Genomic DNA, 17,815 nt, shown 5'->3' with positions numbered 1-17,815 from the left:
CAGGCTGTCCAAGAGAGTGCTCAATACCAAGAGGCAGAGCTAGTTCAGACCATGAGAGGACGGAAAAAGTGTCTCGATCAAATCCGTCGATCTGCTGTGTCACGCGGTGGGCGGCGCACGGCCAGTTTCAGGATGCAAAAATATCGTGCTTCGATCGCACAAATCGAGATTTGTTCAATATTTTTTGCACTTCTGCAGAGCTTTGCTGCTAGTGAATTTCGAGTCATTCAGGGAAGGAAAATGGTTGTTGTTTGGAGTGACAAGGATTTTCAGTTCAAATGTTCAAATTTCTTGTCAGATTCGGTAGAGGTGACCACGCTGCAGTGTTTGGAGTGCTTGCGTCTGGAGCGGTACCTGGTGTGGGAGCTTGAGGAGGCGCTTTCCGTCATCAGGTAGGAAATTGGCAATGTTGCAATGTGGTGAAGTGAAAATAGTCAAATTTGTTTATTTCCGTAGCCTGGCGCTATCCCGTAACTGTCCCGTACCGTACCGTACCATCAAAGACAGCTGGCCACAACATTCAAATAGGGCTTTCAAATGCAAGATCATAACGTGAAGCAACTTGGAAGAATGAGTATGTATGCGAAGTTTATCGGGGGAATGCATGCAGCGCAGGGCGATAGTGCGGCTTCGAATCCCAAGTTATGTCTTGAAAAAAGAAATAGGAGAAATGAAAACACTATAGCAACACTATGCTTTTTTCCCTAGGTCATCAAGGTGGTAGACGGTGACTCGAATGCAAAGAGAAAGTTTGATGTAGCCAATCAATGGAAAAAAAACATTTCCATCAGTTCTAATAACATGCATGCTGAGCTAGGCAAAAAAAGCATAGCGTAGGGCCCTGAGCTTCCAAGCTCTCTCGTTTCCAGAAAACGTGGAGCACTTTTTACGAGACATGTCCTGGGTGGTAGTGGAGATGTCCACTGTCCTGCAGTGCATGGTTCAGAGAAATAGACGCCGTAAATTGTTCTCGCTATGGCCCTTGAAATTTGGCTATTCTAGCGGTGCAATTTAGTGATATTTGGAGATAATGACCATTGCTTTCCTGGATGTAGCTATAGCTCTATGTGGTGGTGATGTGAAGACTACTAAGGTGAGATAATGTTGGCATGTGGTGGTTTGTTCTCAGCTCATTCGTGTACGCTGTACCAGCGGTCGTTTTTGGACCCAATATTCAGCCGTATTTTGGGCCCATTTCGAGGTGGTCCCCAGTTCCAAGGTGTCCGTCAGTTATGCAACGAGCCATTTTGGCATGGTTGTTGTAGACCCCAAAGGAACCTACTTCCAAAATTTAAGCGAAATCGGAGAGATTATCCAGCCCAGCTTTTCTTGTTTTCTCTGACAAGCTCTCTTTTTAAAAGGCTAGTCCTGCTGAGTGTGTAAGTAATGCAACATGATGCATTCTCCTACCTTTTCCTGTTCTTACCTGCTGATCAAACGTGCTGTTGTCTCAGCCTTGAGGTGAGCTTTCTTTCCAGAGCTGACTTTTCTGACTGAGTTCTTCTGGCTACACAACTCCTTACAGATATGCCGTCCTGCCCAGCACCAGTGGTGGCAAACTCCACACAGACTGGTGCTGGGTATTACATTGGAAGCACAGTGCATATCAACATCACTTGCAGTACTGGGTATCGAATGACTGGAAGCTCTAGTGTAACCTGTACTGACAGACTACAGTGGTCTCCTACATTACCAGCATGCCAAGGTAAATGAGAAAAACGTGTGCATTATAGTCGGTACTGGATGTCCTACAATGCTTTTATCCTTGAAGGGTTGTGACGCTCCTACGGATGCGGAAAACTCAGCATCTAGCTGAATCTGACCCGAACGGTAAAACTTTTATTGTTTTTGTATAGAACGTTTCCCAACATCATGGATCACAACTAATATGAATTCGAGCTTCGTCCTGCTCGATCACTGCATTCTCTCTTCACTTGTTGTTTCTTTTCCCGTTACATGATGAAAAGCGGACACTGTTGACGTTTTATCCTGATTAAACCCGTTTTTGTTTTGTTTTCTATATTACAGATATCAATGAGTGTACATCTGGTGCTCACAACTGTTCAATGAACTCAACATGTACAAACACAGCTGGTAGTTACACGTGTGGTTGCTACGCTGGATTTGCCAATGCTTCATCCATCAACCTTTGTTCAGGTAAGCTACTATTGACCTGCTCCAATTGCAACCAAACTGAAACACCAGACACAATTATGTAGAGAAGGGCTTTGGCCGTAAATACAAACATTCCCGGGCTAGTAACGCAGTGCATGTGCAAGGTTTTTTATTAATATTCTTGTCCACTTCGTCGCACTGGTGGTTCAGGATCTAAAACGCAGCTCTTGTTACAGTTTCTGTTAAGGTTCTGTTGAGTCGTGATAGTTTCCATTAAATTTAGGCAATAAAATTCGTTGTATGCTGTATTTTACGCTGGAGGAGGTATATGTAGAAGCATTGAGATTGTAATCCCCTTTCTTGAGTATTTCCCGTCCTTGAATAGTGCCCTCTCTTGCACCGTGCCCCATCTGTGATGGGCTTTGAACAATAGTGCCTCAAGTTCACTAATCGTGCGAGTACGATACACAGAAACAATGTTGAATAGAGTGTATGCTTTGAAACTTATTGACTTCTTCCAGCATGTGTTGCACCGTGGAAGCAAATTGCCGCTGGATCAAGATATTGTGGAATGGTCCTGCCAGGAGTTCACTCCTACCATCAGGCACGAGCACTCTGCCGAACACAACCTGGCGGTGACACTTGGCTTCCCAGAGTATACAATAAACAAGAGAATGATGAGATTGGTCAGCTAGTCAAATGGAATGTATGGCTGGGAGGAGATGATGAAGAAGTAAGTTTTAATGAAGTATCAAGAATTGATTGAGCTTGAGTAGGCTGAGGAAGATTGTGCAATGCATAATTATACGACTTAAAGTAGAGCACTACTCTAGTCCAAATCGTCACCAGGGACACAATCATACAGAGACGCTCCATTACCAGCGCGACAAACACGTCTTGATGCCCTAAATAGCAGCATGAGTCAAAGTCGCTCATGGAGTTGTGCTAAATAGATGCTGAGAGACAGTCGCTTTCTGCAATTTTGCAGAAAGCTTTTGTTGATTTGCATTCGTCCACGTCTGAAAATACAGGGTTGTGCTTCCACCAATTACAAGTGGTGGCACGGCTAGGAGTGCCTGATGGTGTAGTCACCCTTCAATAGATTACTTGAAAACGACAAACTTCGCGATTGATTAACTTTCGCGACTTTCGCGAGCAGGGCCGAATCGCGAAAGTTTGACACGCGAATATGAAATTCGTACAATCATGTACTACGCGATGCGTCGATGATCGATCGATCGTGCACTGTCTGTACATGCACTGCACGGACTCTGGACTAGCTGATTGATGCTTGAACGGCTACAGTCCAAAGCGCGTAGCTGTTGAAAGTTACGTACCAACACTAGTGTTGCTAGTTGTCGTTGGAGTACGGCGACTTGAACCAGAATTGCAGAAGAGAATAAAACGATCGACTGGAAAATGTCTCAGTGTTGTGGAGAGTATTGTCCAGCTTGTTGGAGTGTTTGGCCAGCTTGCTGTTGCGTAGATTTTAGTGTTGTACTGCTCAAAGAAGTCTTCTGAATTTTATCGCCATTAGTATCACAGTGGCTCAACAGTTTGAAGAGAAAGTCTTCCGATGATCCCTCTTCGAAACCGCCGTCCTTTCTTGCAGTCCTAGTACTCAACTTATGATTATCTTTGATTCCTTGATTCCTTCTTTCATTCTTTGATTTCTTTTCTCATTCTTCGTGCACTCTGCGCTCCAGCACTCCGAGACTTCGTAAAATTAAATTCTTCAAGATTTTCAGTGGAAGGTAAAAATCGCTAAAATGAATCGTCGCTAACTGGTCCAGTTTGCCAAAACGCTAAATTTAGCCGCCGCGAAAATTTGTCGTTTCACAGTAGTGCTAAGAGGGGAGGCCTGATGACTAACGAGATACGCTGATTTGTATTTTCCCAAAGGACTCGACTGACATCGCTCTAATCCTTATTACTCGTACCTTATTGTTACTGTCTTTCCGATCCAGAATGAAGGTGTGTTTCGATGGAGAGATACGGGAGATAATATCACTTACAGTAACTGGCAATTTGGTGAGCCGAATAATGCGGGGGGAGAGGATTGCATCGGACTACTCTACAGCATAAGTTCAACGAATGTGTGGAATGATTTTGATTGCACTGCCAATTCCTGGAAGGTGCTATGCGTGAGAGGTGAGTATACCGATGTCATGGTAAACTCATTCATTTATAATTATATATGTTAACTCGGATACTGAGCCAGCAATAAAATGTAAAAAAGAGAAGAAACACATGAGAACGAGTTATGCGGCAACTATCCACGACTATAACAAGATGATATACGGTCAGAAAGTGCGATAATAGGGCACAAAACTGACAGGCTACTGAAACATTCAACGACCCGAGACCTAGCTCTAACACATCTCCAGTGCGCAAACCAACAGCCTTCCAACTTGGAAGGTTCATGGTTACGTAAGACCAAAGAGGGGAAGGTGAGCGCAGCGAAAATGTGCACAAGCTAAGTCTCGGGTCGTTGAATGTCTCAGTAGCCTGTCAGTTTTGTGCCTTGTTATCACACTTTCTGACCGTTTATCATCTTGTTACAGTCTTACATTATACTGTATAGCAGGACATTTTCGGACGGAAATATTTTCGGACAAAGCCGAATTTCGACCTTTCGTACGGATTTTATTTTCGTACAGTGCTACATGCTAAATGCACGTGTTCTCATGCGGTACGCATGTATAGTGTACATAACGTATAATAATGTTGCCTGATGATTGCGTAAGCATGAAACTTAAAGTAGCAGCAAACAAGCCTTGATTGTCCTTGTTGTTCTGTTGTGTAACTTCACAGGAACAAATTTTAGTACGGAATTAATTTTAGTACAAAAGAGGCAGTGTACGAAATCGTACGAAAATAAATTAAGCAAAGTAAGTTAGCTTTATCCAGGCCAAGGCAGAACAACTTACAGGATAATCACAGTAACACCATGGCAGGTTAAGCAGCCTGGCTTTAACACAGCAATGTAAAAGTAACTGCCTTGGTGAAATGTACTAAGTATAAATTCATCCCCATAATTAATTAAACTCTGATGGAGAGCCAATGATTAAATTTAAAAATAAGAGGACCAAACGTTTACAAGACGTGATGCAGCAAAGCATCAGGTCGTTGAATGTCATGATCTCATCAGTCAGTTTTGTGCTAACTGTTGCACATTTTTGACTCGACAGTATTCTGATTATCGCAGTTAGTGTTGGACAAAACAGATCAATTATCTACCGATTGGGCTTGTTCCGATGGGCCCTATAAAGCTACATCTAAACTTTTAGTCCTCTCTTTTTAACCATAATTAATTAATTTTAGGTTTTAGGTTAGTGCTTAGAAGGTGCGGGCTAATGGTTTTTAGAGCTCTCCTAGTTAGCCAGACAGACAACGAAACAGACATAGTTCTAATTACACACTGGACCATTTAAGAGTGTGAGGTTTGAGGAATGCGGCTGACGCATGTGAGTGTTTATTAGCGAGCTCGAGTCTCGAAGTCTAAAGAAAATAGTGCAGATCCTTTTCTGCGATGAAGCCCAGAGGTCAGTGGTTTGAACAAGCACCGTTGACCTTTAGCACCGGCCTGGCTGTTTCAAGGCATTAATGTATATATTCATGAGCTATCCCCTAACCTTAGTGTTAACTAACTACATGCCTAGCCTGTGGAGTTGTTGGGGCTGATCTTCTTGAGTGTGTGACCAATGCAACGTGTTTTGTTCTCTGACCAAGCAACATTCGCCTTCAGCAAAGGCCTGGCTGCTTTAGGGCATTCCATATTCGTCAGCCATCTCCTAAACTTAGTGTTAAAAAGGAGAATGTCCTGTCTGTGGAGTTATGCAGGGCTAGGCCTGTTGAGTGTATAAGTAATGCAACTTAATACGTTCTTCTACCTTTCCCTACTCTCACCTCCTGCGAAAACATGCCGTTTAGCGTAACAGCTTTAAGTTGAGCTTTCTTTCCAGAGCTGACTTGTCTGACTGAGTTCTTCTTGCTACACAACTCCTTACAGATATGCCGTCCTGCCCAGCACCAGTGGTGGCAAACTCCACACAGACTGGTGCTGGGTATTACATTGGAAGCACAGTGCATATCAACATCACTTGCAGTACTGGGTATCGAATGACTGGAAGCTCAAGTGTAACCTGCACTGACAAACTACAGTGGTCTCCCACATTACCAGCATGCCAAGGTAAATGAAAAACGTGTGCATTATAGTCGGTACTGGGTGTCTCAGAACGCATTGGTTTTTGAAGGGTGGCAGTGTTTCCACGCATGTGGACAACTTGGCATCTACCCCATTCTGACCCGCAATGTAAAATAATTTCTAGACCGTTACTCAACATCACTGATCAATGCTAACATGAATTCGAGCTTCGTCCTGCTCGATAATGGCATTCTCTCTTCACTTGGGTTCTTTCCTTTCCAGTCACGTGATGAAAACCGGACACTGTTGACGTTTTATCCTGATTTTCAAAGTCCTTTTTTGTTTTGTTTTTATTACAGATATCAATGAGTGTACATCTGGTACTCACAACTGTTCAATGAACTCAACATGTACAAACACAGCTGGTAGTTATACGTGTGGTTGCTACTCTGGATTTGCCAATGCTTCATCCATCAACCTTTGTTCAGGTAAGCTACTATTGACCTCCTCCAATTCTATTTCGTTTGCAGCAAAACTGTGCAGAAAATGCGATGCAAACACGTTTCCATCAGTTCGAATAACATTCATGATGAGCTGGGGAAAAAGCATAGCGTAGGGGCATGTGCTTTCAAGCTCTTTCGTATCGCAAACAAGAGGGAAATTTCTACTCCAACACTACTTCCCACGCTGCAGACCAAAGTGTAGTGTCATCCCTGACAAGGTAAAGCAGCGCTGATCACTTGTTACTTCAAACGACAAGCTTCTCCTTGTGTCACCTACATGGGTTTTTTTGAATTCTTTTTTCCCACAATGACACCATCGCCAATAAGAGATAAATTTATGAGAAGGGGAGATGCTTTGGGTGAGGCTGTGGGTTATGCAGTTGGAAAGTAATTTACATCACTTCGAATTTTTCAAGTATGGAAGAGGGTGAGCGTTGCAGGAGCAGATTAAGTTAATCAGCAGTGAGCAGATTTCTTGTTTGAAAGCAGGTCGGGAGGAGACGTCACGAACGCTAGCAGGGAGGGCATTGTAGTATTCTAGGGGCTTGTACAGTGGGGAGTCTTTACAGCGATCGATTCTGGAGGATGGGAGGTGCCAAGTGCGTGCGTGTCAAAGGCTATACTGGGCCGTAACTTAAGCGAGGGTGTTTAGCATGGGTATGTGCTGTGGGGCATATTGGTATTTTATGGAGTGGGCAAGAAGGGTGAGCTTCACTTTGCGGCGAGAGAACATTGTCGGCCATTTGAGCCGATGGAGCTGCAGTGTTGAATGATTCAGAGGAGTGTAGAGGGGGAGACGGAGGCAGATTCTGGCTGCCTTGCGCTGGATTTGCTCAAGACGGTCAAGGGCTGCGATTGAGAGCGGGGTGACAGCAATGCATGCATATTCAATTATAGGCAGGATACAGTGGTCCCTCTATAATCCGGCACCATTTGTGCCACGAAAATCTGCTGGATTAGGGAGGGTGCTGGATTAACAAATCTGATTTACTGCTGCAATGTGCATGAAGAGGACATTTTGGCTACTGAAAATTGTGCTGGTTTATCGAGGGTGCTGGATTATAAAGTGCCGGATTTGAGAGGGGGACGACTGTATATGTTTTATAAATGAGAGAGAGTGATTTAGTGTGTAGAGTTGATTTGAGCCTAAAGAGAATATTAAAAGATTGTACGGCTTTCATCAGCACAAAGTCAAGGTGGGCTGACCATCTTAGGTCGTGGTGAAAGATGATGCCGAGGTACCGATGTTGTGATACTGTTTCTAGTAGAATTTGCCCAAGTTTTATTTCGGGTAGTCGTGGTGGGGGTCGGTTAGCATGTTAGAACGGGAGGATGACGGTTTTCGTTTTACTGACTAGCAGGTGCCAGCACTCTAGCCATTCCGCTGCGGCATCGACGCTTATTTGTAGCCCAGCCTCACAAACAATGTAGCTGCCTGAAATGGCAATTAGTGCGGTGTCGTCTGCAAACTGGCTACACGAGGTTGTAGCATTTTCACAGGCAGTGGGCAGGTCAATGGTGTGCGCCAGGAACAGAAGTGGTCCCAGGACAGAACCCTGGGGCACTCCCGCTGGTATTGGTATGAAGGCGGATGTTCAAGTGTGCCTTCAACCTATGCCCGCTGTCTGCGTCCTGTCAAGTAGGCTTCGAGCCACTTGTGAGCCTTGCCCTCGACACCGTAGTGGCTCAGTTTTGGTGCAACAGTTGATGCAAACGTTACTGAGGTTAGTTTTGCGTGCAGTTTTTGAGCTTTGCGGCAAGATGAACTGAAAAATCGCATGCCTCGTGACGGAACAATGCCAGGTCTCGTGGAAAACGGTTCCGGAGTCTCCTCTCCTTCACCAAGCGCCCATTGATCTAGATTGGATGAAGTGCATGTAGATGCCCAGTTCAAGAGCACGCTCGTCACTCTGTAGGCCTTCCAGTCGGGACTTTCCCTTTGCAGCACAGACATTGGGCCTGGGAATTCACGTTTGTTCATGACATTAGAAATCTGCCAAATGGGCACGCCACATACCCCCATGTAGCCAATGGCGTAGCCCACTCGCTGGACAACTCAAAGCGACCTTGATGGGCAATGATGGCATGCTCGATGGTCATTCCTTGCTGTTGCAGATCTACATCGATCATCAGCATGTAAACTAGCCACTGTTCCTGGTGGATCATGTTTGGGATGAGCGAGGTTAGTGCGAAAAAAATGTATGTTTGTTCTTGCTGCAAGCGGAATATCTCAAAGACTTCCTGCTAATGCAATATTGGTAGCTCTATAACGATAGTTTCTGAGGGTTCTCAGCAGAGGATGAAGGAAATATAACGCGTCTTACCTCCCCCATCATTGTCCATTCTGAACAGCTTGGGGAACAGTCGGGATCGTGTGCATTGTGTCGTCAATCAGAAAGCTTTATTCTACGACACGAGGCACGTGACTTCACCGTTCCTCTTGCAGTAAAATCCAAAAACTGCACGCAAAACTTCAGTAACTTTTGCATCAACTGTTGCACGAAAGATTTTGGTGGCACGAGGACATGCTTGTCGTTTGGAGTGACATGTGATTACCGCTGCTTTGGCTTGTCAGAGTCAGCAATACACTTTGTTGTGCAGCTTTGGGAGTAGAGTATTGTTGTTCGAGTGCTTTCCACCTTTCATTTACTAAACATGATTATGGTGTTGGTGTTCGTACAAGACATTACTTTGATTTTGGATGCACTGGAACTTTTGAGAATTGAGTTGGAATGATGACTTGGTAAACTACTACTCAGAAAAGGACTCACTTCCGGCTCTTTATGAACATCTTGAAAGTTTTCCGTTTCACAAGAATACTGTTACATAGTTCGTAAAAAAACTCGTTAGTTATGTCCATTGGTTGTCTCTTGTTGTCGCACCACATGTCACGCTTGTTGAGTTTTCTCGCACTTGCACCTTTGTGTCATTATTCATATTATGTGTATAGGTCACGCATTATCGTTGTTGATTCTAGCTCTTCTTATTTGTGCTGCTTTATCACCTCCTTACTGTACTTAATCCACTGTTCGTGTTCCATTCTCTTTGCCTGTATTTCATTAGATGAGAAGGCTTGAAAGTATACTTGTGAAACCGAAAACTTTCAATAAATTCGTAAAGAGCCTGAAATGTGTTCTTTTGTCTGAGTGAAAGTTTATTAATTCATCATTCCAACTCCATTTCCAAACGTTCCAGTGCATCCGAAATTAAAGTAATGTCTTGTAGGAATACCAACACCATAATCATGTTTAGTAAATGAAAGGTGGAAAGCACTCGAACAACAAAAATCTATGAAATCTACAATGTCGTCATGTTGTGTGGCGATATCGGCAATGATTGTAATCTTGATTACATTATTTGTAATAAACAACGAAATGTTCAGTATAGTTTCTGTTTTGATTTCTTCCAGCATGTGTTGCACCATGGAAGCAAATTGCTCTTGGCTCAAGATTTTGTGCAATGGCTCTGCCAGGAATTCACTACTACCATCAGGCACGAGCACTCTGCAGTGGACAGACTGGCGGTGACACATGGCTACCCAGAGTATATAATAAACAGGAGAATGATGAGATTGGTCAGTTTATCAAATGGAAGGTGTGGCTGGGAGGAGATGATGAAGAAGTAGGTATTAGTGTATCAAGAAATTTATGACATCGTTTCCTCGAACGAAATTGGAGGAGCGACTTATCCGTGAAGAAGTGGGTTGCTTCTATGTAGAACACACGCTTCCTCTCAAACTTGACACCACTGACTCACAACACTTCCCACTGGGCACACCTGCAGGACAGCACCACTCTCTGCTCAATATACAGTGTTTCGGGGAACTTACCCCTCATCAGTTGAGCTTGAGTAGACTGAGGAAGAGGCAGTGCGAGAAATGTACCACCTACAACTGTGAAGCTCTCCAGTACAAATCCTCACCAGGGAAACAAACTTACAGAGACGCTCCATTTGAAGCGCGAAAGCGGTTGTGGGGATGGGCGCAGATGAAGAAGTAATAATTGATATAATAATTTACTTATTTTTATGAAGTTGGTTATTCCAACGAGGAACACACACTTCTTGTCGAACTTGGCACTTGACTGACTCACGACTGCCATCCGGAGCAAACGAGGAGCACGTCGCACCTTCCACTCGGCAAACCTGCAAGAAAGCACCACTCCCTGGTCAACATGCATTGTTTCGGGGAATTTGCCCCTCATCGGTTGAGCTTGAGTAGGCTGAGGCAGATTGTGCCTGAAAAGCACCACTTCTATACTGCTCTCCAGGCCAAACCATCACCAGGGACACAAACTTACAGAGACGCTTTGTTTCCAGCTCGAAAAACACCTCGTGAAGCCCTAGGTAGCAGAGTTAGTCAGAGTCGCTCATGGAGTTGTGCTAAACAGACGTTGAGAGCCAGTAGCTATTCACAACGCTGTCACATCCAACCACTAGTCGCATGTCCGCGTGAGGGCCAACAATATGCTCTTAGAAGTTTCTACTTCGACGGTATTAGTCAGGAAGTTGGTTGTTCCAAGTAGCAAGTTCGGCAAGAAGCGTGTGTTCCTCGTTGGATCTAGGATCGTGGTGCATTCGGTGGGCGCATGCAGCCGACACCTCTCAAACCTAACAACGCACGATTCAGATCGTCCTCGATCTTGGAGACATAACTTGCAGCGAAACCCAAGAGCGCGTATTTCCACATATATAAATTACCTGTGGCTCCTATGGTATTTTCTCACGTACCTACGTGAAGAGAAAACTCCCCATTGTCTTGATATATTTCATTTCAAATAGTAACATCGGTAACAGTGGTCAAGAAGTTAATTACTCCCCATTTGGAGGCCATACTTCCCGGAGGAACTTCTTGACGGGCTTTTAACTTTACATTGGAGGCAAATTTGAGGCTGGGCCGAACTCCCCACACTTCCAGGTATTGAATACTGTTTTGTGTTGTCACTAATAACACTTTGTGGCATGAGGGGGGAGGGGGGGGGGGGGGGCTTTTAAGGACGGATTAGTCCACATTGAGTTAGCCCAAAGACGGTAAACCTTATCATTATTTGGGGGATTTCCCAAATCCTGAAGCCTAAACCAACGGGTCTCAGTATAACTAACAAGAAAACCATACTGGGTAGTTCCCTAGGCGACTAGATTGAATTTTCTTCAGTCATCCTTTTCTGTTCAATTTTGTTTTGAATGTGTAGAACGAAGGCGTGTTTCGCTGGACAGATACAGGAAAGAATTTAACTTATAATAACTGGATAGATGGTGAGCCGAATAATCTGAGGGAAGAGGATTGCATCGGAATGTACGACACAAGGTTCCCGGCTATGTGGAATGACTATCGTTGCTCTGGCCGTTACTTGAATGTGGTCTGCGTCAGAGGTTCGTATGAACAAATGCCATGCTGCTGTACACACCATCCATGACGTACCCATTATGATAAATTGTATCGTCATGCAAAGGAGAGCTGCTGTGTTCTCTCCAAGTCACACCAACTCTTATAGCAGGAAAATAATGAAATGTCTTGTGAAACGCTATGGAAAGTCATGAAAGGCATGAAAGTCAGTGCTCAAGCTGACTTTCATGCCGTGGAATGTCTCAGTACTCCTTTTCAGTTTTGTGCTGGATTTTGCACGTCTGGTGCAGTGAATGGGATTTCGGTCTTTGACCACTTTGTGGTGGGTCTGACCTACTCACCTCCCAACGCTTAGGAGCTGCATCTGCGCCTTGATCCAAGAGGGTGGTGGTGTTCCTGCGGATGCGGAAAACTGGGCCTTTGGCCGAGTCTCACGCGAACCGTGAATTTTTTTGCACGTCTGACTGTTCAAAATCTGGTTTAGTTGGACTCGATCACATAACTTGTGCCCACAATTTCCATGTTAGAAATAATAATATTATTATTAACTTAATGATGTGCAAAAATGAAAAAAAGGTAGAGCGATATCAAAGTGAAGAACTAAAACAGGATGGAAACCGGTAGGTCACAAAAACGTGAAAATTGTCAGAAGTTAATGGAACCTATTTCACGCCTGCACGAACCAACAATGCCAAACAACTGCAAAGACAGCACATTTCCCTTCTGAACACAAAGGTATGGATATAAAGACCATTCCGTTCTCCGTTTTGTCAAGTGGTAAGTCTATGCTACATCTTGCCGTCCATGAAGCTTTGTACACCCGTACGTTAGATTCTAGGTTTCCAGGCGGTGGAAGTCTGCGCAATTTGCAGCTACAGTGTTCATTCAATGCTTGTGAACGTTTTCAGATATGCCGTCATGTACCCTTCCAACAATGAAGTATGGCAATGTCACTGCTGGTAGACTGTACCCTGGGAATGTGGGCACAATAGCCTGCGAGACTGGATTCACATTGTTTGGCAATGCCACAGTAACATGCGATGACAATCTGCAATGGTCCACACCGACACCACAATGCTACAGTAAGTCTCTGATTATGGGTAACCAGTTGGTCAGTGGCAGTGTTTGGACCACATGCAGGCGACTACAATTCAATCCCGGATACCGAACTCGTCATGAAGGAGTAGTAAATTGTAGTGGATTTAGACCTGGTAAAACTCTAGAATTTTGTTAAACTCTAGATAGTAACGTCCCTGATTGGTAGCCACCTAGGACTCAAAACAGCCATTTCCTTCTAGATTTAGCTACAGTCATGTATTTTCTTTAATGGGGAGATAGTCCACGTTGGAGGAATACAGGGTAGGATTAGTATCTGGAGCTATTTGTGTCCGCTCGTGGTCTTTCTCTTTCAAAACGATGTTAGCTGTTTGATTAAATAAATTTCACGTTCAAGAAGACAATTTATCTTGTCAATGCTTCACGTGCAGGGAAACCCCATTTGAATTCGACGAAGCTGAATTTCACGATCCAACATTATCACGATGTTTCACTTGGTTTCACGTCGGACACTCGAATTAATCCAGCACTGGTGCCACATGATGTAAGATTTGACCGTGTTTTGTTTACTCTTCAATGCGCGGGTGTATTTGTGAGCGCATGTGTTGGTTTGTGCATGTGCGAATTCAAGAAGGCTTTATTCCTTGATAAATGACTGCCGCATTTCAAATTCATTGAACTAGATGGTGGAACCGATCATATGGGCATCTTTTGTCATAGTACACTCAGTTCGGGTTGGTATCTTGCCCTAGAATGATTTTGGCGTTTAATCACTTGATACGCAAGGTTTGAGTAACTAAATCTGGAAAGTGGCGCTTTGATATTCATAGTGCATGCTACAGCTGGTCCAGTTTGATATGCTGCAATAATCATGGAGTACATTGTCTATTGAAGACTATTTCCATGTTGCTTTCTCCTGGATCTCTCCAGATTGTGTGGCACGGGCCAAAGGGACCGATAACAAATAGTTCCAGCGGAACATTTTCAATTTCAGCAGCTGGCGACATGCTGTCCATATCTGATATAAAATGGTGGCAGCAAGGCATATACACCGTGAATGCAAGCACTAAGGCCGGCTGGGACACGTTAACATTCTATTTGTCAGTACTAGGTATGTTTACCTGCAGGCATACTTGAACTCTTCATAAAGCTACTGAAGGTGTTTCTGGATGAGAAACAACATTCATCCAGTAGAAAACATGTTTGGTAAAAGGTATGCTCAAAATTACATATTTTAAATTTTCAGGGCGAAAATGTGTAGCTCGTGTTCTTTCCTTCCTGATTCTAGTGGTCTTCGCATCTCCCTTCCTGTTTTCGTGTTAAATGTTCTATTTTCTCTTTCCTCGTGGTTCTAGGTTGTCGAGTAGGTGCAAAACAAAGATACTGAATCAGATATTCAATACTGTGACGGGAATGGTCTTAGAGACTGCTTCTCCCATTCCCGTTCGCCTTCCCATCACATAATTACTTACACTCTTTCTGCATGCTCTGAATGGTCATCCCCGAATTACTTATTATTATTCATGCATAATGGACAGCTATTACTCTACACTATCCACCTTTAGAAACACACTTTCTACACATCCTTATTCTACCTCCCACACGGTACTCTAAACACAGCAGAGAGTCGAATATGACTCCCTGCATTTATTCTGAAATATGAAGCTGGCCACGACGAGGGTTTCCCCTCAGTTCTTGGTTAGTCCAGAAGGAGTGAGTTTGATCTGTAGTGTCGACTGGAGCTGCTAGCATGCTTTCTGTTACAAATATGTTTATCAGCTGGTTTGAATTTATGAAATGCTGTTGTCGCAATCTTTCCAGTTCCAGTCAGCTATGGAAGAGCAGCCGATGATGTACAGTCCTCAGAAATGTCCACAGCAGGGTTCTACTGTGATGTGTTTGGCATTCCTACTCCACGGATTTCTTGGTTTCACAATCTACAGGTAATACTAAAGCTATATTTGCTTTCGCAGGACATAATGACTCATTTTTCATGCGGTGCCGTGTGAACCGAATCCCTGCCATCATTTAAGCAGTGCTTATCATTCAGATTTCTACGAAGTAAAATTCAATGGGGCCATAATGTTATTCTTGAACCATTAACCTACATTAGCTTCGCGTACCTACTTATTGATACGTAAAAGATAGAAATCGGTCTTGCAAGACTGTAAGGAAAATGCACGTTATCTGTTCCAATATCTGTTGTATGTATCCCTGAATAGGAGATTGGTGCTTATACTTTAAAGCCCGCGTTTAGGGTAAACATTTGCAAGTTCTTTTTTTACAGGGTTTACCGGGTGTTAGCGGCTGTCGCGAGTTCCCTTCGGGAACGGACACGATAATTTCCTTCTTTTTTTTTGGAAGTTCAGCTTTGATGTCTGACAAAAATTGAACTCGATCTCTGGATGACAGACAGTTAACGTATAGCGTTTCGCTCTCTATCATATCGGTAGCCGAAAGGTAAGGTCTCTGATTTAGCTCTAATTCTGCAAGTAAAAGTCGATCTATAGAATATTATTTAAAATAGAAGAAAAACACATGGGAACGAGCTATCAAGCAACTGTCCACGACTGTAACAAGATTATAATAAGCAGTCAGAAAGTGCAAAAGCAGGCCATAAAACTGATAGGCTACTCAGACATTCACCGGCTTGACACCTAGCTCTTGAACACCCCAACTCGCACTTTCTGTCTATTTATTCTGATAATAAATTATTATGATCGTATTACAAACGTGGACAGTTGCTTCATAACTCGTTCCCATGTGTTTTTCTTCTATTTTCCATTTATCATTCGCTCAGTATCCGAGTTAAAGACTCTTTCAACAACTTTCCATTTTCTTTCCAGCCAATCAGCGCCTCACCTTCAGCGTTGGCAGGGAGGCTGCAGGTATCGCCAGGCAATTTCAATATGTCCATTCAGAACCTGACGTACAGTGACAGAGGCGTGTACCATTGTGAAGCAGATAATCGCGATCCTCACTTGACATCAGGGTCGAATGTCACAGGGCCGCACATGTTTCTTGATATCTACGGTGAGATCAACATAGCCAACACGACTTTTCTAACGTGCCTACTCTATTTAACTTGCAAGTAATTTGAAGATGCAGCAAAACCCGTGTTTGCCGGACCCAGTACCAAGCCGAACCCTCTATAGACTGGCGAATGTCCATGACCCATGTTTTGTGGATCGAACGTGTATCCCTAGACCAAGCAGAATCCTGTCATATCAAGACAGTTTCCGCTGCCCTACGGGTCACGTTTTCACTGTAATACACCTGTCTATGCACTGTTCAACACCATACTTCATGCAATGTACAAGTGGTAAGTTAATTTTGGTATGGCAATATTGAGAGTACATCACTTAGTATGCCAGCATCTCTATTTGGCCTGATGACTGGACAGAGGATGAAACACCAACCTGTATTGATTGCCTTGCTGAACTGTGGTGTTGTTTACTTTGCTCTGCCTTCGCAGAAGTGTAGCACTGCCATGACCCGGACCTTTTTGATGGCAGCTGTGCGCGTAGAGGTTTGCGAAACATGACCTTGAGTATCAGAGATGATTTTCATGTTTTGCCTTGGTAAAAGTGCGAATTTAATACGGAATCATTCCGATGTTCTAAATGACCTTTACCGTATGCTCCCTCTTGTGTTCTACTGCTGCTATAGTTCCTCCGCGTATTACACTAGGTCTGCAAAATCAGACAGTAACGGAAGACAGTTCAATAGTACTTGCGTGCAGTGTGTATGGATATCCTGCGCCTAATGTATCTTGGCTTCACGACGGAGGACCCCTTCATCCTGGGTCGGCACAAACAGCATTGGTGTCGAGTGGCAACCAGAGTTTTCCTGAAAGCTACCGGAGCACCCTAACACTTCCACTGGCAAGGTTCACCGATCGAGGCATATACACATGTAGCGGAAGCATTTCAAAGAACGGATTCACTGGTAATGAACTGCTGAGCGACATTGCAAATTCATCGGCATTCATCACTGTGTACAGTAAGTGATGTCGAGTACAACTCTCTAAGTGTGTTGTTGTGTTCTGAGCTGCAGACAAGCTGTTAGGAAGCACAGTAACGATCAATAACTGCATTACGGTAGCATGATGCAAGCGTTCCGAAAACACTGCCAGTAACTCAGTTTCAATAATTTAACGCAGAATTTGCCATTCAACTCAGTCTGATAGGTGCGGTGAGCCGCAACTGCGGTGTTGGGCCACGGCCGGCATAAGACTGGTGATATCACTTTCTGCCACAGTGTGATGTAAACGTAACGTAAACAACGAGCTGCTCTATCCTAAACGTGGCCAAGGTTTAGGAAATTAAGATAGAGCGGCATGTTGTTTACGCCATGTTTACATCACACTGTGGCAGAAAGTGATCTCACCAGTCTTATGCACGGCCGTGGCTACGTGTTGTTTGTCACACACTAGATTCACCCTCTTTGTCTCAGTTAGTATCGAGCATACGTTTACATTTAATGGTTACACGTACTGTTTTCAACAAGCGCCGCACGCCTCAAATGTCTTCCGCCGACCTCGACATGTCTCAGCAGTGGTTTGGGGGTTGATGAAAAATATATGCTAGACGGAATGCAGCTGATCACACTCTTAGGCTTCACTATGAAATTTTTGCTAAAGACCGGTGG

At 43.9% G+C, this 17,815-nt stretch overlaps 1 protein-coding gene and 2 long non-coding RNA genes across 3 annotated transcripts; all 3 read left to right on the top strand.

Annotated features, from left to right (window-relative positions):
• Positions 1-1,527: 1,527 nt before the first annotated feature.
• Positions 1,528-9,842, top strand: LOC135829288 (fibrillin-2-like). The gene is made up of 7 exons (XM_065341690.1): positions 1,528-1,705; positions 2,029-2,157; positions 2,637-2,848; positions 4,083-4,266; positions 6,128-6,307; positions 6,622-6,750; positions 9,829-9,842. Exons 1-7 carry the CDS (start codon positions 1,528-1,530, stop codon positions 9,840-9,842), a joined length of 1,026 nt encoding a protein of 341 aa, XP_065197762.1.
• Positions 9,843-12,008: 2,166 nt separating this feature from the next.
• LOC135829919 (uncharacterized) lies at positions 12,009-13,652 on the top strand. Its single transcript, XR_010555946.1, has 3 exons — positions 12,009-12,135; positions 13,018-13,191; positions 13,597-13,652. It is a non-coding gene; the product is annotated as an uncharacterized LOC135829919 (long non-coding RNA).
• Positions 13,653-14,225: 573 nt separating this feature from the next.
• On the top strand, positions 14,226-16,192 carry LOC135829828 (uncharacterized). Its single transcript, XR_010555936.1, has 3 exons — positions 14,226-14,276; positions 14,987-15,108; positions 16,012-16,192. It is a non-coding gene; the product is annotated as an uncharacterized LOC135829828 (long non-coding RNA).
• Positions 16,193-17,815: the final 1,623 nt, after the last annotated feature.

Source organism: Sycon ciliatum, chromosome 13 (genome assembly GCF_964019385.1).
Source record: "Sycon ciliatum chromosome 13, ocSycCili1.1, whole genome shotgun sequence".
Lineage (NCBI taxonomy): Eukaryota > Metazoa > Porifera > Calcarea > Leucosolenida > Sycettidae > Sycon > Sycon ciliatum.
The sequence above is the reverse complement of the archived record's forward strand: the minus strand, read 5'-3'. Positions and strand labels throughout refer to the sequence as shown.